Raw genomic sequence first — 26,077 nt, 5'->3', positions numbered from 1 at the left:
CAGTATGCTGAAAGTTAACCAGGTGTTTTCCAAACAGAGAAAGACAGCCCTTGTCCCAAAGTGTATGCAGTACAAAAAGATGGACCAAATTTTAATCCTGTGTAAATTTTTGCTTGGGTTATTTTGTTTTGAAATCATTTTATGATTTTCTTATTTATATCATTCACAGTGAAAACATATTGATTATGGCCTTTGAATCTACAAAAAGATGCAGATTCTATGTCCATGAAAAAATTTTACTGAAATCTTCATGTAGTTTGAAAGGTCCACTTCAGACCATGTATTTGCACAATCAGGGCCCAAATGACAAGCCTTGGGGCATATGGAAAGGACTCATAAAACAAACATATTGCCACACTAAAACCTCAAGAGAGATTCCCTGAATTATTATAGTGGAGAAATGTTAAACAGTAAGACAGTTCAGCAAGCTGATAGACCTAGCCAGGTTGGTAGTTTCACCGAAACACACTCTTACTTTCTAAACATATTAAAATCCCGCACACAGTCTGCAGTGAGGAGCCTTTGACTGGGAATGGCAAACCGTGGCCACTGGGAGCTGTGGGCGGCCGTGCCTGAGGACGGCCAATGTAAACACAGTCTTGCAGCCTGCCAGCGGATGACCCTAACGGGCTGCAGGTTACCCACCACTGGTCTAGCAGGTCCTTTCGGCCCCTGGCTCTCTGGGGAGCCTCGTCCCAGCAGCAGCAGCACTGAACTCGCACAATCCTGGGTGCAACGGGAGGAGGAGAGAGGGGAGCTCCTCTTGCACCCTCAACACAGTCAAGCCCACAGTAAATAGGTTTTTTTGTCAAGATACAGAAACATCCTAGAGAATTTACTCTAGAAGAAGAAATAGGATGCTACCGAAATGGCTTTACACTGTACAGAATTTAATAGGGAATAGAATTATTTCTATATTTTTAACAATTCTGTGACATTTTTAAACAGGGATATAATTCCGCATTAAATTCCATAAGATGGAAGGGGTATCAGTTTCTAATAAGAGCTATAGGAAATTAACATAAGGATGTCTTCTCCTCCCAAATATTTCTTCTTTCAAACATCTTTGCTGAGGCTATGGCAAGACAACCCTTCCCAAAGCCCATAATTATACTATGTTGTTCTTTAACCCAGTCTAGAAAAGGAAGTCCAAAGGCCCATCTTTAAAATAATTTTTAAGTACAACAGAGGCATCCCTGAAGTCCAGCACGGGGTTATATATTTTGGATTTTCTTTTAGAGGGGTACAGTGAAGATAACACAGACAAGATTAAGAAGAATAAATAAAATACATATGTCTGGGTCAGAAAAAAAGCCAGATAGAGCTCTGTCATCAGAAAAATGCAACTAAATCCAAGCAGACATCGCACTGAGACTTAGTTAACGTCAACAAATTAATACATTCCATTTTTATGCAGACTAAAACATTTTAGATTAACAGGCCAGCGATGCTCATACGTTCTAACTTTAGCTATCATGAGGGCTATGTGAACCATTAAGTGAGCTAATCTAAATTACACATCCACATGAAAGAGTTTGTATTTTCCAGAAATTAACGTCTCTATATGAACTAGGGTCGGATTCACCGGGGGCACTAAGCCCTCGACACCATTTAAACCTTCTGGATATCTCAATTCATGGATTAAAATCTCTGCAGTATTACACTGTGTATGGGAAAAAAAACTTCATACTATAAATCCTAAAACAAACAGCTGGACACATTATGAAGAGCTTTATAAACAAATGCCCTGAATTGAATTTATGGGCACGCAGGCAGCCAGCGTACATTTGGGGGTGTAACAGATTCCCTTGCTCCTTAAAGGCTTGATCCTGCAATGTGCTCAGCATTCTAGCCCTAATCTAGCAAAGCATTAAGCACTTGCTTAACTTTAAACTCACGAGTAGCCTACCTGATTTCAATGGGACAATTACTCACTTGCTTAAAGTTAAGCATGTGGTTGAGTGCTTTTGCTGGATCAGAGCCAGGGTGCTCAGCACCTTGCAGGATCAAGCCCTTAAGGAGCAAGTAACTGGTCGCATTCTGAAACTGAACAGACTAGATCAAACTGAAAGGCAATCTGATTCAGATCACATTACCACTGCCTAGTTTGGCGGTAAGAAAGATGTGTATGACTAGAGGGAGGTCCACATCTGACAGAACTGGGAGGATTTTCTGGATCTGGCAAAGATAACAGCTGCTCTAGCTGACACTTTCAACATAGGCTTTCAAGCGGAGAGAGCGGCCAAAGGTAACCCCAAACTCAGTCTGACACAGACGATCAATTACAAATGAGTAAATAAACTACCTTGTATTAATGTACCATGCAGGATCTCCCACAGCATCTGGCAAGCTTAAACTGACACAGACTACATATAGGGATCACATCACTGAAATGGAGACATTCGTTGGGTGAAAAAACTGTAGTTGTTTAACAACAGAGTTTCAAGACTAAAGGTGAAAAGTACCTAATCCAGTTAAAGCCAGAGGGAATTTAGCAATGCAGAATTTAATTACCCCATTTGGAATTTGCCAGGACAACTGGGTTAAACATCCCTACTCTTTTGCCATGGGAACTCTAATGACTACTCGTGGTCAAGACCTCGATTTTATTTCTCATTTACAATACAGCACTTTGGCAGCAGAGTGCCCTCTAGCTAATTCATAATGAAGAATGCAACTCCTGAGTTACCAACACATATCCTACAGCACCAATGTGTTCCTTGGAAGCTATCTAGCCATGTACAGTATTAATCAGGCCTGACCTTCCTTAGCTCATGAAATCTAACAGGACTGCTGCACAGTGTAGTAAGGCTGCATTTGTTTTCCAATTAAACCATGTCAGATAAAGTAGCATGCAATAAAATTGTCTCCTATGACTGACTGATTTTAATCCCATAAAATTAACAGCAAGGAATATTAATATTGGCTATGGAAGATATGTAATGTTTATGTTACCCATTTAAATTAAGAATTATAGAAATCAGAGATGAGAAAGACCTTGAAGACCATCTTAACTCATGTTCCTACCAATGTAGAGTTGTTCTTGACATAGTCTTCATCCGATGCACTTTTAGGTGATTCGAGAAATAGGACTTCCATCTCTTCCCTCCAGGGACTATTACACATTCAAATAGATTTCCCCCCCTAATATTCAGCATGAATCACCCTTCCTCAAATTTCAGCTAGGAAACATCTCAAGCAAACCCTCTCTCTCTTTACTGTTCACACCCTTCAAATGCTTGTATCGTTCACAAACAGTAGGTCTACACCACAAAAAGAGGTGTTCTTATCTCGGGTTAGCTAACCCACATTTGCTAACTCAGGTTAAATAGCGGTGAAGACAACTCAGCTTTTAACTCAGGTTAGCAGCTCAAATTAAAGCCTATAGGTAGGGCCCTACCAAATTCGTGGCCGTGAAAACCATGCCACAGACCATGAAATCTGGTCTCCCCCTGTGAAATCTGGTCTTTTGTGTCCTTGTACCCTATACAATACAGATTTCACGGGAGAGACCAAAGTTTCTCAAATTGGGGGTCATGACCCAAAGGGGAGTTTCAGGGGGGTCACAAGGTTATTTTAGGAGGACCGCAGTATTCCCACCCTTACTTCTGTGCTGCCTTCAGAGCTGGGTGGCTGGAGATCAGCGGCTGTTAGCCAGGCACCCAGGTCTGAAGGCAGTGCCCTGCCAGCAGCAGCGCAGAAGTACGGGTAGAGGTACCGCAATCCCCCCTACAATAACCTTGCGACCCCCCACAACTCCTTTTTGGGTCAGGACCCCAACACCGTGAAGTTTCAGATTTAAATAGCTGAAATGATGAAACGTAAAATTTTTAAAATCCCATGACTATGAAATGGACTAAAATGGACCCTGAATTTGGTAGGGCACTACCTATAGAGAAGTCTGGGGTTGAACTTGAGCTGCTATCCTGAGTTAAAAGCCACATTGCTGTGTCTTCACTGCTATTTTAATCTCAGTTAGTTAATGTGGGTTAGTTAACCCAAGATCTGAACACATCTTTTATTAGCAATGTAGACATACCCTTAGTCAAACTACTACTATAAGCATTTAGTCACTCTCTGCACTCTTAAATCACTTCAATGCTTGTTTTAACTCCCCAATTTGATGACAGCTTTCTGATACTGAGATACTCAGAACTGCTTGGTATTCTAGGTGCCATATCACCAGTATCAGGCAGTGCGACAATATCCCCAATGCCTGTGATAAGATGCCTGCATACACAACCTAAAATTTCATTAGTTTTTATTGCTGCCATATTATAGCTAATTTGCTGTTCTACACACATTTAACAAAAAATAAACTGTAAAAAAGATTATACCACTTAGAGATAATCAAAATTTTTCCATCAAAATATTTTGATAGAAAACTGGATTGTCAAGTAGATGAAAATTTTCATGTTAAATGTCTGTAGTTTTTGGCTGAAAATGTTTTGGTTTTTAATAAAAAGTTGAAATTTTCTGTGGAAAAATACTCAGTTTTCCAGCAAGGTCTATGTAAATTGTTTATTCCTCATAATATGCTAACAGCTTGTGCTGATCTTTGTCATACTTGTTAAAGAAATTGCTAGGAAGTCCAGATTGGAGAGCTAGAACCAAAGCCAACATTTTCAAACATGAGTACCCAAAATTAGGTATCTGGATCCATATTTCTTTACTTATTTTGATTTATACATTCATACCATTAAAAGGGTACCTCTGGCTTCTTCTAGGCAATTTCTGGGTTGATTTTCAAAATGTCTTAATGACTCGGGTGCTTTTGAATGAACTATGTCTCTTAAATACACAATTCATTAAACTTGCAAGGCACCTGAATAAATTATCCGGTTTTCATTTGAAGCTGCAGGTGCTCAGGTTTTCTGAAAAAAAGCAAGCCATGCAGTTAGGTGTCTAAATTTAGGAACTCAAGTTTAAACACTTTGGTCCATATTTTCAGCCCAGTGGACACACAATCACAAACTTGTTTTTGAACTCCCAGAAAGCTAGCAGCACAATTAAAATCACTTAGATGTCCAAATGGATGACTACTGGAAGCATGTACAGCTGACACTGTGTGTGTCCACAAATTACAGGTGTAGAGTAGAGTCCAATTTTAAAAACTATGATACACCAAAACAGCTATATCCTACTCACACAAACAGCTAGGTTTATTACAAAAAGCTCAGTATATGCTACACATTCTGCTGCACCAAAACTTCCCGTTTCAAACTTTGGAGCAAAGGGTTCAGTATTTGAATCATGGCTGTCTCGCTCAACTATGAGCTGAACCAAAGCCCCAGATTTAATATCCTCAAACTTTGGGGCAGAGTGAAACCCTGATCCAAACTTTGCTGCACAGCTGCCTCTGTACTAAAAGCACTATAGTCAGTTTGTAATGTGGGTTACTTAGGGTTAAAATCTCCATGATTCCATATTGCTTATTATTTTACACTTATAAAGTCAAGGAGATATGATTTTATTGCTTATAATTCATTTTTACATTAGTCTTCTGCCACTATAACTTCATTCTGCCTTTTCAGATGTTCCTTTTGCTTTCTGAATATTTAAATAGCAAGTCTAATTATCCCTGACTTGATTATCCTCCTCTTTTAAAACCTTTCCAGTGTTATCAACAGTTCAGTTCTTCATTATGTTTAGATTTAAGAAAGCTAATATGCATCACATTCATTAATTCTAGGACAATCTCCAGTATTTCTCTTTTAAAACACATCTGTATCAGATTTCATCTTCAGAGACACTATTGCTGAAATACTGAGAGCATGGCAGGTTGCTCATCACTAAATCTTTTGGATAGAGAAAAATCTAATATAACATGATGTATAGCCCTGAAATCAATAACAAATACTCAATAACTGATGGCATTAGATTAGGTTAAAATAGAAAAGATTATGTTCATCAACCCATGCAGAAATATTGTTTCTTTTAAATTCTCCAAAACAAGTGCCCATTTCTGGCTTTATTTCCAAATTCATTAATAGTAAGCTGGGAAGTGTTGATTTAACATTTTATACTTCCAATTCAATAGTATTTATAGAGAGGTTAGTAGGCCATATAAGTAATAAGCACCAGATTTAGTAACCTCATTTACTTCGACGCTAAGAGCCACTGCCATTTATGATGGAAGACAAAAAGCAAACAATGAATAATCCTTTTTTCCTGACTTTTCAGTTTTTTCCACTCCTATGATTTGCAGGTATTGCTAACATATGATTGATAGGAAAATATTAAGAAAATGCCCATCTACACAAGGCCATTAATTTTACAGTCTGGATAATTATTCTGCAATCTCAATCTGTACAATACTGTACATATATTAGTTTTACGGAAAAACAATAAAAAGTAATGGCCCGATTTTCAGAAGTTCTTTGCACAGCAACTCACTCTGAAGTTAGTAGGATTGCTCAGATTTTCTGAAAATCAGCTCCTTCATTTTCAAAGGTGCTGAGCATCGTCAGCCCCCATTTGCTTCAACAGGCATTGGGGGCACATGGGGCCAGGTTTTCAAAGATTTTCATTACAGCCCTGCACATAAAGATGCAGCTAGGAGCCTAATGAGCTTTGTAAAAACACCTAAAGCACTCTAGGTGCCTAAATCTCATCAACTTCAATTGATTTCAATGAAAATTAAACACCTAGGCAGCTTCAAAACTTTGAAAAATTCCAGGAAGTGTCTATCTGCATCTTTAGGTGCTTCAATGCTTTTGAAAATCTGGCTCTTGCTACCTCTCAGAACATGATCAGCACCTTACTGCACCAGCGCTATACACGGCAGCTGCCTTTCTTTGAGAGCCATGATAGTCACCAGCTCCACAGGGCATAACTGACATCCAAATCAGGGGTGGGGAACCTACGGCCCGTAGACCGGACTCAGCCCGCTGCTTAATTTCATCCGGCCCGTGGCAAGTATTTCTAAAAATACAGACCTATGACAGTAGCCTATGTGGGGGTGGGCGGGGGGGGCAGAGACAACAGTGGGGACAAGGAGTGAGGTGAGCTGCAGGCAACGGCTGTTTAACAGCAATGCTGGGGCAAGATGGAGCCTCCAGCCACTCTAGTGCGTTGTGACCTCTCAACGGCCAGCGCTGGAGCCTGACGGTGCATGCCTCATGTCATAAATATAAAGGGAAGGGTAATCACCTTTAAAATCCCTCCTGGCCAGAGGAAAAATCCTTTCACCTGTAAAGGGTGAAGAAGCTAAAGGTAACCTCGCTGGCACCTGACCAAAATGACCAATGAGGAGACAAGATACTTTCAAAAGCTGGGAGGAGGGAGAAAAACAAAGGGTCTGGGTCTGTCTGTGTGATGTTTTTGCCGGGGACAGAACAGGAATGGAGTCTTTAGTAAGTAATTTAGTAAGTAATCTAGCTAGGTATGTGTTAGATTATGATTTCTTTAAATGGCTGAGAAAATAGCTGTGCTGAATAGAATGAATATTCCTGTCTGTGTGTCTTTTTTGTAATTTAAGGTTTTGCCTAGAGCGATTCTCTGTGTTTAGAATCTAATTACCCTGTAAGGTATTTACCATCCTGATTTTACAGAGGTGATTCTTTTTACTGTTTCTTCTATTAAAATGTTTCTTTCCAAGAACTGATTGCTTTTTTCATTGTTCTAAGATCCAAGGGTTTGGGTCTGTGGTCACTTATGCAACTTGGTGAGGATTCTTATCAAACCTGCCCCAGGAAAGAGGGTGTAAGATTTGGGAGGATTTTGGGGGGAAAGACGTTTCCAAACGGACTCGTTCCCAGTAACTGGTGTTAGACATTTGGTGGTGGCAGCAGAAGTCCAAGGGCAAAAGGTAAAATAGTTTGCACCTTGGGGAAGTTTTAACCTAAGCTGGTAAAAGTAAGCTTAGGGGGGTTTTCATGCAGGTCCCCACGTCTGTACCCTAGAGTTCAGAGTGGGGAAGGAACCTTGACACCTCATCCTCAGCCACGCGTGCTTCCGGCGCTCTAGTGTGGAACAGTCAGTAGTGTCCCTGAGCCCCACATGCCTACTGCGGTGTTCGGGCTGCAAGGATTGCCGTGTGGAAAACTGCTCTCGGACTTAATTTGCAACCTCGGCCATCACACTAAAAAAGTGGGTGAGTTGAACATTTTATATTTATCTCTCTTACAAAAAAAACTAAATTAAGCTGCTTTTTACTTGTGTGTTGCCCATGACTGATTTTTAATGTGGGTCCATGGCCCATGATAGAAAAAAAGGTTCCTCATCCCTGATCTAAATCATCACCATATTGCGGGGTAATTACATGATTTGTCTCTCAAACCACAGTCAAAGCAATTGTTTCTCCATATATTTAGCTTCCCTCTCCACAAACGCATAATTCAGCCCCCTTCCTGTCTCTGCTTTCTATAGACCTTGCTACCTATCTGGAGTGCGCTCTCTTTATCTGTTGTCCACTAATTCGGTTTTATACAGCGTAGGTTTTTAGTAGCAATTTCGTACCCTTACACTCTCTCTTGTAACCAGAGCAATCATTACGCGTTGGCACTTTGAGGCTGATGGGTCTATCCAAGCCAGAACTCCTTGAGCTAACTGTGTACAACTGAACGTTCTCCCAGCATTGACAGTCCTCATTCGAGCCAAGTGTGAAAGGTTTTAAATTAGCTTTCACAGTTTGATTCACAGACAGTAAATGTAAAATGGCACAGGATTAATTTTTCCAACCACACAGTGCTACAACATAGCCCAAAGGCTATTTTAGTTCATTTGCTTTAACTGTTAGGGAAGATTCACAATACATGGAATGCTCCAACAGAGACAGAAGCTCTAAAGGAGATTCAGAGCCTAATATTACCCCCATTAATTAAACCACTGTATGTTTGTCACTAGCTGTTAAAGTGGAAGTCACATCTAGGCCACTTCAGACAAGTCATCTAGTTTAGCATTTATGCTTCTTAGAATGTCATTATATTAATAAAGTATCTCACAGCATTATAATTAGAAGCTTGTGGGCATTTTTATTACAAACCACGTTTTTAGGGGGTTATAAAATCTGTTAACACCGGCTTTGAGCTGTAAAATGCTCCACAAGGTCTGAGCCCTGTAAGGATTATTATGTTTTTCCTAAATTACATACCGAGCTTGGCTTAATCGCAACCTATAATCTGATGGGCAGACACACAGACAGACAGACCCAGGGCCTACCTTAGGGGTGGGCCAGCCAGGTGATCGCCCAGGGCACTTGCGGTCAAGTGGGTGCCATGCAGCGGTGTAGTGTCAGAAATGGCTCTTGGCTGACAGGGGAGCGCTGTGGGGCGTCAGAGGGGGGAACGGGACACCCAGATTTCTCCCTGCTTCCTCCCGGAAGAGGAACATGGGGGAGGGGGGACTTGAGCAGCGATGCACAGATACTGCTCGCCCACCCCAAAGTTCCTTTGAAAGCCCCCAGAGGGCTGTAGGGGGGTAGGTGTGGGGGTGGGGAGCAAAGAACTCCAGGTCACTTTCCCCAGCTGTGCTGTGCGGCGACCAGAGCATCAGGAGCTGCTGCTCTCCTGCTCTCCCCTTAACACAGCCCAGGTGGGGAAAGTGCCCTGATGTCACTCCTCGCTCCCCCTGCTCACAGCCCCCTAGGGGTGCACAAAGGTGGAGCAGTGTTCAAAGGGGGCAACAAGCAGCAATGCCAACAGCTCCGTGCATCCAGGTCAGTTTCCCCGTGTGGGCGCAGAAGGGGGTACAGTGGTTAGGGATGAAAGGGGGGAGTGCAGGGGCTAGGGAGGAGGAGGGGATTGCAGGGGTTAGGGGCAAAGCAGGGGTGGGGAGTCTGGGAAGCCCACGAGTGACAGGGGCAGTGGGGGAGGACACTCACTGGGGCCAGAGGAGCCAAAACACAAGTTCATCCAGGGCATTAATTTTCCCTAAAGCCAGCCCTGGACAGACCTAATAAGACAGTTGACAAGATATAAATTAAAAAGAAAGCTCAGACACTGTACTAAATGTGTGTATGTACATCGTATATACTCGTTCATTAGCCCGTTCGTGTATAAGATGAGCCCCAAAGATGGATAGGTAAAAACAGTAAATAAACTGTATGACCCTTTCATAAGCCAACCCTATATTTCAATGGTTGGCAAAATTTGGCTCCCTGCCCATCAGGGTAAGCCGCTGGCGGATCAGGACGTTTTGTTCACCTGGAGCGTTCAGAGGCACGGAGCCGCTCAGCTCTCAGTGGCCACGGTTTGCCAATCCCAGCCAGTGGGAGCTGCGGGAAGTGGCGCTGCTTCTCATCATCAGTCTCTGTTGTGTCGTCACCAAATGTGGCATAATCTTCTGACCCATCGAGTGCATTGCTGATACAGCATTTCCTAAATTATTTTTCTATCATTTCAGAGGGAATGGACACCCACATGTCCTTGATCCACTGGGCAACCAGACTGATTTTGGGCTTCATAAGATTCCCCCCTTTTGTCAACTTCGCCATGTCTGAGTACATCCATTCAGACCACATTTTGTGTAGCCTGCCTTTAAAGGTTTTGTTCAGGCAGCCAAAGTAATTTTCATATTTTTGGCCACATTTTTCACCTCATCCATCTTGTGTGCCCTGAACATGTCCCAAATGAGCACAGCAGGTTTCTTGAAAAGTGCTCATGGTCTCTTATTCCACACTTTTTCCAGCCACTCAATAGTCCCACTTTCATCCATCCACCCATCCCTTTTCAAGTGCATGTACAATGACACCAGCAGGAAATTTTGTGTTTTTAGGCAAGGTGTTTCTTTTAAAAATAACAACAGGCGGGAGCTTTAATCCATTTGCCAAACACGATAAAACCACAGCAAAATGGATTTTTTCATGGCCATTGGTTTTAATTAAAACTGTTTTTTCCCCAACACCAGTTACCGTTCTGTTGCTTGGAGATCGAATGTCATCGGTGTTTCGTCCATATTTCCTATTTGTGACAGTTCAAATGCATATTCCTTTCGATATTTTATAATAAACCTTTGGAAAGATTTGATTTTTTCTTCCAGATCTCTCGGCAGCTTTTGCACTATCTTTGTTCGCTGACGAAGACAGAGACTATGACGGTTCATGAAGTGAGTACACCAACCTGCTGATGTGACAAACATTGATGGCTTTACTGAGTTGTATTTGTCATCTTTCGACATTTGCAGAGCATGCAGACGAATTCCTGTTCTAGTGACAATGTACCCATTTTGTTGACATTCAACAACCCAATTATTGAGATCTTTTCTCCAGCTCAGGAAATGAAGTGCACCTCGTTGGACATTTTTTCTGGTTTCTTTGCATGTCTTTTAGTGTTGTTTTATTTTTTCGCCATTCTCTTACTTGCTTCTCATTGATACAGAATTCACAAGCAGTTGCGCAATTCTTGTTTGCTTCTGGACATTCAACAACTAAGTCTGAACGCTGCATGATAAGCTGACCTTTTTCCTTTGATTTCACCAGTCTTCATTTTAACTACTACTATGAAAATAGATTATTATTATTGTAGTTATAGATTTTGTAGGACTTTATATAGGAATGTCAGCTGCTTTATCACTGTCAAATTATTATTGTTCTTCGTTTATTTCAAAGCAGCCCTGTAGACTGGCATGTCTGTGGGGATAACAGGCTATTTCAATTTTATTAGAGATTTCCATGGATTCTGCACGTTACATTTTCATATTGGCTTGAGACTTACGAGGTCCATTGGTAGAAATGCATGAAGAGATCAAATTACACAGTAGCGGACTGACACCATTGCTATAGTACTATCGTTCATTGTGTTTTTCTGATTGGCTTGGAAGGCAGAGCATTTTGTGAAATGCATGGGTCAAATGTTATGAGGATCTGCAGCACTGCTCTTTTAGTATTCCTTTCAAGCCAACCTAGTCCACTAAACAAAGTCTTTGCAACTTTAAAAGGCTGCAGTATTGACATCAATAAATGGGTCGGCAAAATTTAGCTCCCAGCCTGTCAGGGTAAGCCACTGGCGGGACGCGACGTTTTGTTTACCTGGAGCGTCTGCAGGCATGGAGCCCTTCAGCTCCCTGTGGCCGCAGTTCGCCGTTCCCAGCCAATGGGAGAGCCACTTCCCGCAGCTCCCATTGGCTGGCAACAGCAAACAGGGAACTGAGGGGCTCCATGCCTGCAGACGCTTCAGGAAAACAAAATGACAATGTATTAGATATTCAATTCAATGATTTCATAGAGTTTAAAATCATCAAATTTTGGTATAGACCCATTTACAAGCCAACCCCCACTCTTTGATGCGTTACTTTTTTACCAAAAATATTTGGCTTATGAACGAATATATACGGTATACATATTTTTACCCCCGTTAAGCAGCAGTGAGAAAGCACTGAAATTTAGAGCTATATGGTTGAATGACCTTTTCCAAAAGTTGCCTCTAAATACATGGCCAAACTTCTAGGTATGCAAAATTTTACAACAGAATTTCTACACACGTAAACTGCCATTTATACACATTCAAATAGGATACATAAGGGCCTCCCATACCTGATTTGCACACACACAAATCAGTTTGTACACAATCAAAAACACCGTTGTGAAAAAACAGTGTGTGCCAAACTTTGGGTGCATAAAATTATATTTGCAATTTCAGAAATAAAAGCTCCATTGAGAATTTGACTGATTCTGCCTACGTAAATGTTGGAGTGCCAAATGAACCTTAAGCCCTGATCCCGAAACATGGTCCGTGTGGAGCAGATTGCACAATCGTAGTTTTATGTACCATGTATGCTATAATAAGTAGGGCCCATGGGCTGGATCAAGTTCAGCATTTCCAGCCTCCACTATGCTTTTATGGTCTAACATCAGACTTCCATGACAGCTCTGATTCTCTGTCACTGAGATCAATGGAATTGTTGACATCTACTTTAAAAGGAGCAAGATAATGCCCCTGCTTGAGCACAGCTTTGCATGCTTCATACTAAAAAAAAAAAAGTCACTGAGGGCCCAATCCTAGGCCAAATGACTTCAGCGGGAGCCTTTCGATTGACTAAAGTGGGCTTTGAATCTGGGCCCCGAAGCAAAAGCTCCCTTTAATCAGAATTATTTTTCAATAGTGACAACATGCATCACAGATGGGAATAAACTTCTCTTGATGTGTAAACAGTATTTATAGTAAAATGTTCAATGTGAATTTATAAAGTTGTTAATTATTTCACATGTACAGATGGACTCAAGCAGCAAAATTCAGATTCAGATTTCACACACCTTGGGCAGGGAGGTGTCAGATCTAGCACATTATAAAAAGAAATCTGAATTTTGCACATGGACCTATATTCAGAGCTTGGGACATTCCTATCTAGATTTATCACTCAGGTACTTCTCTAATATAGGTAGTTCTGATTAGATTCAAGTATTACCCTAGGTTTACGAAGATCTTCTGCCTTGTGCTGCAAATTACAGGTTTGCTTTATGTAGATCATAAATAATCACTTACAACTGATTTTTCAAAACAATCCCTTTTACATTTGCTTAGGAACCCTGTTCATTAGAAAACTGCATTTAGGTTCTCACTATTTACATTTTTTTAATATATTAGAAAATAAATATCCACATGCAATATTCAGTGCAATATATTTATATAATGCATGAAACTTTATCACGTTTTCCAAACATGAGCTCAATCTTGCGACTGCCTTTGTCCAGGCAGACCCTTACGTTGTGAAAGGCGACAGCGTACTCAACGGCAGTGCAGGCCTGCCAATGAAGAGACAAATTGCAGAATCAGAGCCTTACTGTGTATTGTAGCTAGAATACTGTATAGAAAGTATGCTAACTAGAACGTAACAGTTTCATTAAATATTTAAGGTATAGCAACTACCTTTTTTTTAAAAAAAGTTTTTAAAAGCCCAGTTTCTGACAGAGAGAATATTCTTAAATCCTATTAACACAATTTTAATTCTCTGATCCCTTGCTGACATTTACATAGATATTTTCAGTAAGATTAAACTAACAATGACACTTATCCTGCAAGCTGCTCCAAATGGGCACACCTGTGCAACCCTCATTGACTTAGATGAGCTGGAACAGGGAACTAGCCATCAGAATTCATCACATGTTTGGAGCCTGCCTATTACATGGGAATAGGGCTTAAATTCTCAGAGATTATTTCCTGGAGACCCCCCATCCCACATCCCGCATTTGGGGTTGCAGGCTTCAGCTATGGGGCAGCGGATCTCAGGGCTCAAGTCCCATGGGGGGAGGCACTGGGACTTGGAGCTTTAGTCCTGTGGGGGAGGCGTGGGCTGCTCTGCTCCAGTGGGCTCCAGCTCAATTGAAGTCCTGCATGGGAACAGAGAAACTGACTTTACACCAAGTGCTGTTAAAAGCAGAACTGAGAAAATAATGGTTTGTTGTTGTTTTGCTTATGGTTTTTTAGTTATTGTTATCTTAGGTTTAACTCCTAACTACAAGAGGTATAAAAATTTCAGACAAATGTGATTTTTGAAGCCCTGTGCCTTTATATATTTTTCAGCCCACGTATTTTTTGCCTTGTCACTTTAGTGATAAATACATTTCAAAATGCAGATTCCTCTCAAAATTATCTTGCAAAACTGGAAAGAATTTATCAGTTTAGCTGTTAGGATACACACAGAATACTTGACAGTTAAGCTTGGATGTATTACTGCAAAACGTGTGTAATTTACATAAATATTCAAAGAAATGGTCATGTCTTTTTGGTCACTGTACACTCACTCTGTTGCTAACAGACGTTAGAATCACCAAACAACTCTTCACATGAGATGTGTCATATGTACATGAATATTTATACTTATGTGCTCAGCTGTTATGAAGCTTTGAATTCCATCCCACTGTTTGTCAATACTGTAATGTAACTCATCTGTCTATATAATGAAAGTGTATGTATGTCCTTTTATTTTTTTAAAATCAACCTAGAAATAGCATAATAAAATATAAGAACATTTTAAAAACTACAGATTTTCAACAGGACTGAATGGCCAGTGGATAGGTAATGGGATACCAACCCTTTCACCTACAGGTTAACAGTTTAATTCCCCCAAGTTCAGCAGTGACTGGAAGTTGTTACCCCCGACAGCTGCTTAATGCCTGAAATGAGTTTGTGGTCTCACTCCTGTTTCTAATTAATTAGTGTCCACATCAGCAAATTAACTGGCAATTTTAGAAGAGAGGACAATGTATTGAATGGGCATGGAAAGAAGTTACTCACCTCAAGCAGTTATGATAGTGCTTGGACATGCGTGTCCCTATGGGTGCTCAGCTGTAGGTGACTCCCAAGCAGTACCTATATTGTAGGGCTGCGGCTTTGGAGTCGAATCACTTACAAATGACAATTCTATGGAGCCAAAGATGGCATCAGAGGTGGAGTCCCCAGTAATCGCATAATGTTCTACGAAGGTATGGACTAATGCCTAGGTCACCATTCTACAGATTTCTGAGATAGGGACATTCTTGAGGAAGGCAACAGAAGAGGAGACCACTCTTTTGGAGAGAGTGCAACCACCAGCTGGAGGTGTCATGCTGCAAACCTCATAACATTTTTTAAAATGGTTCGAGACCCATTTGGAGAGTCTCTGTGCTGATATTGCTGAGCCCCTGGATCTCTTCACAATAGAAAGGAAAAGCTTAGATGACTTCCTAAAAGCCTTTGTCCTATCTAGGTAAAAGGCCAGGGCTCTCTTAATGGCTAGTGTGTGAAGTATGGTCTCCCTGTTATCATGGTGAGGCTTGGGATAAAAGGTCAGGAGGTGAATCAGTTGGTTTATATGAAAAGGAGAGGTAACCTTGGGGATGAACTTCAGGTGCGGTCTGAGTGTGACCTTGTCCCGAAAGAATAGAGAGGATGTGCCATCAGTACGGCTATTTCCCCTATTCTCCTCAGCGAGGTGATTGCCACCAGGAACGGCATTTTCATCAACAAGTGTGTGAGCGAACAAGTAGCCATGGGTTCAAAGGGAGGGTCTAGTCAGGCTTTTCAACACTAGGCTCAAGTGCCATGTACAGCAGGGATGTCGGGGTTGGGGGGGAAAAGGTTTACTATATCCCTGAGGAATCCTTTTGTAGTTGGGTGTGAGAGCACTGAGTACCCCTCCAATTATCAATCAAACCAAGCCTTTGATTCAGTGAATCACCGTGTCCTCTGTACTGTACTTTCTAAGATTGGATGTCCTGATAAATACATCAACGTCCTAAAATTGCTTCATGATAACATGAAAACAACTGTTCTGAGCAGCACTGGCTCCCAGAGCGAACCTTTCAAAGTACAAACAGGAGTCAAACAGGGCTGTATCACACTCCAACCATGTCTGCGGTTTTTATTACCGTCATTCTTTACCTAATTGCTGGGAAGTTTACAGCTGGTGTTGAAATCATTTACAGAATGGACGGAAAGCTGTTCAGGCTCTCCTGAATGCCAAGAGTAAGATCTCCACAATATCTATTGTGGAACTTCAGTATGCTGATGACAACGCAATCTTTGCCCACTCTGAGAAAGATCTTCAAACTATTTTGGATGTGTTTGCCAATGCTTACACATGTCTTGGTTTCACTCTTAATATCAAGAAGACTAAAGTGCTCGATCAACCCTCTCCAAATGAGGTATTACATGCCCCATCTATCAAAAATCAATGGAGTGGCACTGGAGAATGTCGATCATTTCCTCTACCTTGGAAGTCATCTTTCATCCAAGGCAGATATTGATTCAGAAATTCAACATCGCCTGAGCTGTGCCAGTGTAGCTTTTTCTCGTTTATGGCACAGGGTTTTTGAAGATCACGACATTCGAACAGACACCAAGCTTCTTGTTTATCAAGCCATTATTCTCCCAACACTGTTGTAATGAGTCCGAAACTTGGACAACCTATAGACACCACTTCAAAGTCCTTGAGAGGCACCATCAATGCTGCCTTCGTAAGATTCTGAAGATGCAACAGGAAGACAGGCACACCAATATTAGTGTTCTGGAAGAGGCAAAGACCACCAGTATTGAGGCAATGATCATCCGTCAGCAATTCCGCTGGATTGGTCATGTTGTCCGGATGCCAGACCATCACCTCCCAAAACAGGTTCTGTTCGCTCAGCTGAAGGAAGGGCACCGTAACAAGGGTGGACAACAGAAGCACTATAAGGACTTGCTGAAGGACAACCTAAAAAAGTGTAATATTGACACTGACACTTGCCCAGGATCACTTAAAATGGAGTGAAGTCCTACGTGATGGTCCCCTGCATTTTGAACTTGCTCGCCTACAAGCTGAAGAGGACAAGAGGTGCAGGACAAAGGAGAGACTGGCTTCCAGTCATGATCAACAGTCTCCTGCTGAGCCTTAAAACATCTGCCCTCATTGTAATAGAACTTGTGGTTAAAGGACTGGCTTTATTAGCCACCTGAGGACCCATAACTCCCATGGAATATGATCATACTGGGTAACAAGTGATCGCCCATCATCATGACTTATCAGTGGAAGGCTGCTATAGCAGCTAGGTGAACTCTTAGTGAGCTGAGAGATAGTCCTGATCTTTTGGGAGTCAGTACATAGTGTAGGACCCTTAGGAAAATAGCAGATGTCAGGGAAATTTGTTGGGAATTGCACCAAATCCGAAACCTGGGCCACTTTTGCAGGTATGTGAGACATGTAATGGATTTTCTACTGGGCCGTAACACTACCTGACCTCCTCCAAGCAGGAGCTTGCTATCCACTGGAAATATGAAGGAGCTAAGCCTTGAGGTGGAGTATCCCCCAGGTTGGGATGGAGAAGGTTGGAAGGATATCGGCACCAGCTGTGACACATAAGGGAACTAGGTCTGTTTCGGCCAGGTGGGAGCAATCACTAGGACAAGCTTCTTTTCTTTTTCTTTTTAAAAGGACTTTTGACAGAAGGGGAAACCGGGGAAAGGCACAGAGAAGGTCCTTGTGCCATGGAAGAAGAAGGGAGTCGCCCAGAGAGTGCTGTCCTATCCCTGTTCTGGAGCAATAGTGTGGACATTTCTTGTTCAGGTAAGTGGAGAACAGGTCTTAGCTGGTGTCCCCCACCGCCTGAACCGGCTGTGAAGCACTGGTGGATTTATCTCCCATTTGTGGTTGTGAGGGAACTTGTGACTGAGACTACTGGGTTTTGGACTCCAGGAAGGTAGGCTGCTGATAGCATGATGGTGTGGTAAATGCACCAGTTCCATAATTTCAATGCTTCTGCAGAAAGGGAGGTAAACCTGGCTCCTTCCTTGTGTGTGTATTCCCTTGATCAGTGGAAGGAAATGGGTACAGGCATTCCTGACCACCCCAAGTTCCAGGAGAATGATGTGGAGAGACATATCCATGGGTGTCCATTTGCTTTGTGTTTTAAGGACATTTAGATGTGCATCCCATCCTATAAGGGATGCATCGGTGATGAGAAGTAACAACAGGGAAGTTTGAGAAAAAGGAATCCCATTTTTCCACCAGTCCAGGGAGTTTTTGACCTGGTGGGTAGCAACAGAGGTTTGTCTGATCTGTTTCTGTTTGGTCTGTAGAATGAGATTAACCATATCTGGAGACACTGCATGAGAAGTCTGGCATGAGGTAGCACTGCTGTGCCTGCCGCCATATGCCCCAGGAGTTGGAGAGAGTATCTGGCTGAAATTTGAGGACTTTTGTACGTTCTCTATGAGCATGGCCAAGATGAGGAACCTGTGTTGAGGCAGGAGCGCTCTGGCCTGTCTCGAGTTGAGGTTGGTCCCTATGAACTCTGGGCGCTGTATAAGGGTGAAGGTTGATTACTGGATGTTGATCTGTAGATCCAGTTCCGTGAACAAGTCTACTGCAGTTTTAGTAATCTGGCAGGCCTCACTGAAGGAGTGGGCTCTGAGGAGATAATCATCCATGTAGGGGGAGATCATGACCCCTTGGGAGTGTAGGTGAGCAGCCACTTCTGAGAGGACCTTGGAGAATACTCTAGGAGCTGATGATTGTCCGAAGGGGAGTACTCTGTACTGGTAGTGGTCTTGTCCTAGGGTAAATCTGAGGAACTGTCTATGGGATGGTAGGATTGAAACATGGAAATAAGCATCCTGAAGGTCGAGGGCTGAAAACCAGTCCCCCTGTTCCAATGCTGGAATAATGGCCACTAGAGTGATCATCTTGAATTTTTGAACCTTGACAAACTTGTTGAGTACTCTGAGGTCTAGTATGGGTCTGAACCTCCCTTCTTCTTGGGTATCAGGAAATAGGTTAGAGAGAAAACCTTTGCCTTGTAGACGGTGAGGTACTGGTTCTATGGCTCTTACCTGGAGGAGGAGATCTATTTTTTGTCATCATAAACTCTTGTGAGAACAGTACCTGAAGAGAGACAGGGAAGGGTGTTGTGGAGGTGAGAGGGAGGTAAAGTAGGTGGAGTACCCATTGCAAATGATTTTCAGAACCCTTCAGTCTGATATTATATGTTCCCAGGTGCTGCAGAACAGGGCAAGCCGGTAACCAAATGGGTGGGACAGATTGGTCAGGTGTAGTGGTTGAGGGGAGTGGTCATTTCGACCAATAAGTCAAAATTGATGGTCTGAGGCTGATGGTTGCGAAGTGGAAAGCTGTGGGCCTGATGGTTTGCATGTGGAGAATCTGGATTTCCTTCTCTGAGGTTAGTAGAAGCGTTGAGTTGGGAATTGTGAAGTATGGGATTTAGATTGAAACTGCAGACTACATTTTCTCTTTTGTCCAGGAGTATAGATCCCTAATGAGTGGAGAGTGGCCCTGGAATCATTAAGGGTATGGAGGGACATGTCAATCTTTTCAGCAAATAACTTGGTGCCTTCCAAGGGAAGGTCTTCTACAGTCATTTGCACTTTCTTAGGGAAGCCAGATAGGTGTAACGATGCTGCTCACCACATAACCACTTCAGTGGAGATGGACCAGGCTGCTCTGCTGGGTGAATCAAGGGCTCATTGGAACATTGCGTTGGCTACTAGTTGTCCCTCTTGGACAATAGCTCAGAACTGGTCACAGTGTGACTCTGGGAGTTGTTCAATAAAACTGCTGCGCTTTGAATAATTGACACTCATATTTCACCTTTAATGCTTAATAATTTGAAATTCTAAATTGCAATGTGGCAGAGGAATAGGCCTTTCTCCTGAAGAGGTCCAGGCATTTCCAATCCCTATCATAGGGGGTGGATCTCATTTGGTGCCAGTGGCCCCAGGAGTTTACGGTGTCTACGCCGACAGAATTAGGGGAAGCGTGAGAAAAATGAATTCCATCTCCTTAGCTGGGACGTAATATTTTATATTGGCCCGTTTACACATAGGTATCACAGATCCTGGGGTTCTGTCATATAGCCTTGGCTGGGTCCAGAAGGGCCTCATTGATAGGGCCTCACTCATATTCTGGAGCACGAGGAAAAGTGCAGGATGTTGAGGAGATTGTGATGAATATCTGCAGTGTGTTTGCCACCCTTTTTGCCAAGTCCTGGAAGAGCCAGAAATCATTGGCTAAGGATGGGGCGGGGGGGCATCACTGCCTCATCTGGAGAGGAGGAAAATATGTTAGTTCTTGGTGTAACTTCCTCCTCTACTCTGCCCTCCTGTTCCTCCATGATTTCCTCTGGAGTTTCAGAGGCTCTGGATGCCATGGCAGAGGGAAAACATCTCACAGGCTCACAGTGAGTCAGGCTGGAAGCCTGGCAAGTGTAGGTTCAATATGCCATCCAGGGATCCAAACAGGGCCAATGAGATGGTGGATAGAGTCTGATGGTGGTGCCCATGGCTGGCCAAACCATTGTGGTGGCAGAACAAGTTGAGGATATGTATGTGGAGCCTGTTGATAACGGGAGGGAGCATGGGAGGAGTGGTAAGAGATGACGTTCTCTCTCTCACTGTCTGAGTCACCACTAGAAAGCGGAGAGGCATGGCAGGGTACTGAAGAAGTTTCCCGTGTTTGGAGAAGACCTGGTACCAAAGGGGAGACTCTTGTATATCAGATACCCTGAGCTCTCTCAAGTACTGGAACTCCTGTGGTGCCGACCAATCCGCTGGTGATATAGAGGGAGTCAGGGATTCCACCCGCACCCAACACTCTGGGGCTGGATGGGTCACAGTTGACGGTACCCAAGGTACAACGTGTACCAGCAGCATCTTCTTAACACTGTGCTCCCTGATCCTGTTTTTGTTCACTGGTACCACTGGCTCAGTGCCTGTGCCCATCAGGTCTTTGGGTGCCTCAACGGTATGTGCTGCTCCAGATCCTCATAAGCTACGGTACTGTGCTTGGACTGTCTCACTATCAAGGGTATGGATGATACCAAGTGTGCCAGTGATCTTTTACAGCTAGCTCAGTGCTCACTCTGGGGGCTCACAGCTCTCTTTCAGATGTCTTACAAGAGGGGTCCGCAGCTTATTTCTTCAACTCATAGTCCCTGGATGTTGATGGATGTTGGGAAGATTCGTGCTTCCTGGGTGAGTCTTGGCACGGATCCAGGGAAAGCGGAAGGGCTGCATCCATCAGGATGATCTTCTGCCTCAATTTCCTGTCCTTTCGAGACCTGGATTTAAGTTGCTGAAAGAGACCACACTTCTGCAGAATATGGCCTCCCCCAAGGTAATGAATGCAGTGGGAGTGTTTATCTGCTACAGGGATGGACTCCTTACAAGTGAGGCACTTCTTGATGCCCAGTGAACCGGGCATACCCCAGTGTGGGAAGGGGTCCCCAACAAAAGGGGGAAAATAAAAGGGCTTTTGTTTTTTGAAGAGAAAATAAGGAATAAACTAAAACTCAGTCTGAAGGGGCTAACTAGCTACTAAAAATGCTAAAAAAAAAAAAAGAGAGAGAAAAACAAACCATTGCAAACGGACTGCTAATGGCTCCATCTCCAGCCAGGAGCAGTTTAGAAGGAACTGGGGAGGGTTAGCCTGCGCATGCTGGTTAGCCTCATGATGGGGTACAAGGGCAGACAGTGCATGGTGGGCCAAATGGCCACTGCTACCAAAGTTCTCCAATCAGCAGCACAAGCACACCTACAGTGAAGCATCCGTAGGACAGATACTCAAATAAATGACCCACCCACTTACCTAGACAGACAGGTTCCTGTAAGTCATCATATAAGGGAGAGGTTCTGAATTTCAATATGCAGTATTGGATGTGTTTTAAATATATGGTGTACCTATGCTCCTAAATGACACCCATTTATTCAACAGCATACAGTACGTACTCTTCAACATATATTTATTTAGGTACTGTGTTTGAGACTTTCAAAGTAGTGTAGAGGAGTTAGCCACACATCTTCCATTAAAATTCACTAGGCTAAATGCAGGGCTAAATCGCTTGCATGGCTTTAAAAATCTCAACCTGTACAGTTGGGGTTTTGATACAATACATATGAGCTACACAGTGTATGGTATGTACACAATTACACAATCTGCTGTACTGCACGCTTTAGTGCTGTATTCTTAAATGATCATGTGAATTTTGAGGTAATAACTAATTCTGATTTCTGCTATATACTTAAATTATCCATGTATTGATAAAAGGGTGTTTCAATACGATCAAAGAGACTTCTCTTAAAAATGTTCACTGTGTCCTTGAAGAAATCCATACTCTAAACAAGCACCCCACCTGGGTATCACACTCTCTCATTAGGGATAACACCCACAGCTGCAAATATGTGCATTTTTAAATGTAATGTAGACATTACATTAGTTGGAAGAAGGCCCTTAGGGCTCCAAAATATGGAAAGTAATTTATTTATCTTTAATTCACCCAATCTAAAACATTCCCAACACTAAATAATTACCTTTCAATATGATGATTAAAATAGCTATTTTTATTCTAAGGGCTTGTCTTCACTATCAGCATAAGTCACCTAAGTTACACTACTCCAGCTATGTGAATAACGTAGCTGGAGTCGACATAGCTCAGGTCGACTTAACATAGTGTCTTCACTGCGCTGCACTGATAGGAGATGCTCTACAGTTGACTTACCTTACTTTTCTCGGGGAGGTGGAATACCGGAGTTGACCAGAGAGTGCTCTGCCATTGATTTAACGGGTCTAGTAAGACCTGCTAAATCAACACCCGATGCATCAATTGCAGCAGTGAAGACAAGTCCTCAGTGTATCTAGGGAAGTTGTTAGGGCTGTTATCAATCTGCGTGTTTCCTTACAGTGCACCAAAAGTGTATGCTTTAACATTTCTCTCTCAAATGAAATTGTATGTGTTGCCTTTCTGATGTTATTATGAAGACCAACACTTACTTGCAATAGCACCAACCATTTTACTAGTGGTGGATAGCATTATCTGAAAAATAATCTAAGGTGTGTTGAAACTCCAGAGCCTCAATAACTTATCTTCAATCTCATTACTGGAAAAATGAGCCTGGAAAATTATTCTCATTTATATGATATTGCTCTACTTTGCAAATGTGACATGCATCTCCAACCCTTATCTAAGATTCTCTGACTAGTAATGTAACTTCTCAGATTAGCCACTGAAACAGTACAGTATCAGCACACCATGGATTATTCATTGCAGAATGCTATTCACAGTGAATAAGACGGTCCATGCTATTGGAGGTAAAGAAAGAACCAAATGACCTATTTTTCATTTGAAAGCCAGTACAAGGCAGATAAGAAGGAACAAGCATTTATATACTGTGCATATCCATAAATATTGTACAAAACCATATAAACTATATTTGTTTTATGTAGTCTCATCATTTCCGTGTTCTCCTCATCTGTTTGTTGCGTCCACCTATTGTCTCTCATCTTAGACTGTAAGGTCTTTGGGGCAGGGACCATATCTTTGTAATGTATTTGTGCAGATTCAACCAGAAAAGGGTCCTGATCCATGACTTAAGTCCACAGGCGATACCAGATACAAATAATAACTGTTATTACTCAGACTTACCCTCACACCCACAATTAGATACATCAATGAGAATCTTCAGCAAAGATAAGGGAAGCTCACTTATAAGCTCACAGCCTGAAGAGGAGAGTGAACAGAGAAGCCTGCAATTCCCACTGAATCAAGTGCAACTCAAAGAGCCCCTTTATGCCAACTGGAAAAGGGGCTGGAGTACATAAACTGGCACAGCTCCATTAACTTCAGTGGAGCTACTGTGATTTACACCAGAGAAAGATCGGTCCTGTTGTGTAGAATTCCTTCATTCACTCAGTTAAATCATGTTTGTCAGCAATTACATAGCTCTAATGTGTGCATAAAGCTATTCTGGGCCTGTTGATTACCGGGACATCCACGCCAACACAGTGAAATAGAAAGATACAAAGCAAGTAACTCAAGTGCTAAAAAAAAAAGTTATGCATTTGATGTGTATGCTTGATCTCTGGCTAAATAAAACATAGTAGCAAGTCATGCTTCTACCAAAACACCATCTAAAGTTCTAGTGTGTGACTAAATTAGTTGCTGTTCTCCGAATTTCATCCTAGGCAGCATTTCTTCTCAGTTTTATTCTGGAACAATACAATTCAAAATAAAACTCAACACGTTAAGTGGTAAAGATAGAAGAATAGGCTGAGCTTCGGAAAAGTTTATTTTTCTTTCTCTGAAATACAGCACTACTTCTGTGTGTACGCTAGCCGCAGCACTGGTTTATTTCAGTGCTCTGTAAAAATTACCAGTCTTGGGAGAAAACCTTCAACTCCACTTGGTGCTCCTCCTCACAGTGCTAGCAAAAGCATCAGCCCTTCTTAGACAACCCATAAAAAGCAGCAGTGCAAATCCTGCCAACTCCTGCTCGATGTTCTACTTGCGTGATTTGTTATTACCCGGTGCAGCAACACCTTTTACGAATATCAATTTGCTCACTGCACAGATTTTAGAGACCACAGTGTAAAAGCAAAGGCTCCCTTCACATTATCTGTTTGTCTTCTGTGCCAAGAAACTGCTTCCTCTCTGTCGCTAATAAGCTTTTCTTATTGTGGTTCATCTTAAAAATGAATCATCATAAATTTGAAAATACAAATCTTTGGTCAATTCTGTGGTGAGAATTCATTTATTATGAGACCACATGATGCAGAGCTATGCCTTTTATCTGAACAGGGCATATTTTTTCACTTTGTTTTGATTCCACATTTGAAAATTGGTCCCATATATTCTTCACCAGACCCAAAACTTTACTGATTTGTTCACTGAAACATTAAATGCCAACTAGAAGCCAGGCAGACAAATAAAATCATTTACCAGTTTAATGTCTGGAGTTTCTTGTCTAAGGAAAGAGAAGTACAGTTTTAGGAGTGATGAGAATCCACATCTGAGATCAAAATCCATTAGCTTTAATCCTTTTGATCCTTAGCTCAAGCTGAAAGTCAAAAGACTTCCTACAGTGGTTAATTTTTAGATGTAATTTTAGAAAATGGTTGACTTTTCTGATTTTGAAAGGGCATTACATCCTTCATGCATTGACCAGACTCAGGTTATGCATTGATTGTGATCAGTGATTTTCTGCATCACTTGCTAGTGCGGGAAAAACAGGCCATATACTTACATTCCCCATAATGCATCATTTTCTCTCTAAACAGTGGCAGCAAACAGGCACATCCAATACTGTATTACTTTCTTCTCTCATTCATGACGATGTCACACCCAGGCACTGTGATTCTGAAAAAGAAGCATTTCCCAGGTTCTAAGGATAGAGGTACCCCAACCAATCCATCATGCTTTGTGTGCTAATGATAGACTCATGCATAAGCAGTGAGAGGCAGCAGGCATGAAAAGAAGTGAATCAACTGTCAACGGTTGTGATCTGAAGGACTGCAAGGCTGTGATTAGAATTTTCAATCAGGGCTTCCACAATTCATCATGCTACCAAGGAAAGAACATTTTTATAGGCATGTTCCTTCATCAGTCCTTTCTGCTATTAGCATAACGAGTTCTAGGGCACACACAAAAAATGTATCAGATCTTGCTGCCTTACAGTTAAAAGCATGTATATTTGAATCTTTAGAGAGGAGAGAGTAAAAGACATTTGAGGGCAGCGTAACTATCATTTCCTGTTTGCATACACAAAACTGAAATAAGATGCTCTATACATAGTACAGCATTTCAGCTGAAATAAAGCAAAATGCATGCTTCTCCCTCCACACACATCCTTCTGCTGCAGTCATGTTTCTAGACAGCTATGTTGAAAGTACCTCAGAA

At 42.1% G+C, this 26,077-nt stretch overlaps 1 protein-coding gene across 19 annotated transcripts in view; it reads right to left on the bottom strand.

The window, feature by feature from the left end:
* DAB1 (DAB adaptor protein 1) overlaps positions 1-26,077 on the bottom strand; it is a 677,908-nt gene that overhangs the window by 198,415 nt on the left and 453,416 nt on the right. For 16 of the 19 annotated variants that reach the window (XM_073357549.2, XM_073357567.2, XM_073357578.2 and 13 more), the window contains one exon: positions 25,425-25,537. The exons of the other annotated variants lie outside the window; for them this stretch is intronic. Coding sequence is in view for 1 of the 16 variants with exons in the window: in XM_073357569.2 (XP_073213670.1) it covers positions 25,425-25,443 (19 nt within the window). In the remaining 15 variants the exon portion in view is untranslated. The remainder of the gene's footprint in view (positions 1-25,424; positions 25,538-26,077) is intronic. 19 annotated transcript variants of the gene reach the window in all.

This window comes from Lepidochelys kempii, chromosome 8 (genome assembly GCF_965140285.1).
Source record: "Lepidochelys kempii isolate rLepKem1 chromosome 8, rLepKem1.hap1, whole genome shotgun sequence".
Taxonomy (NCBI): domain Eukaryota; kingdom Metazoa; phylum Chordata; order Testudines; family Cheloniidae; genus Lepidochelys; species Lepidochelys kempii.
The sequence above is the reverse complement of the archived record's forward strand: the minus strand, read 5'-3'. Positions and strand labels throughout refer to the sequence as shown.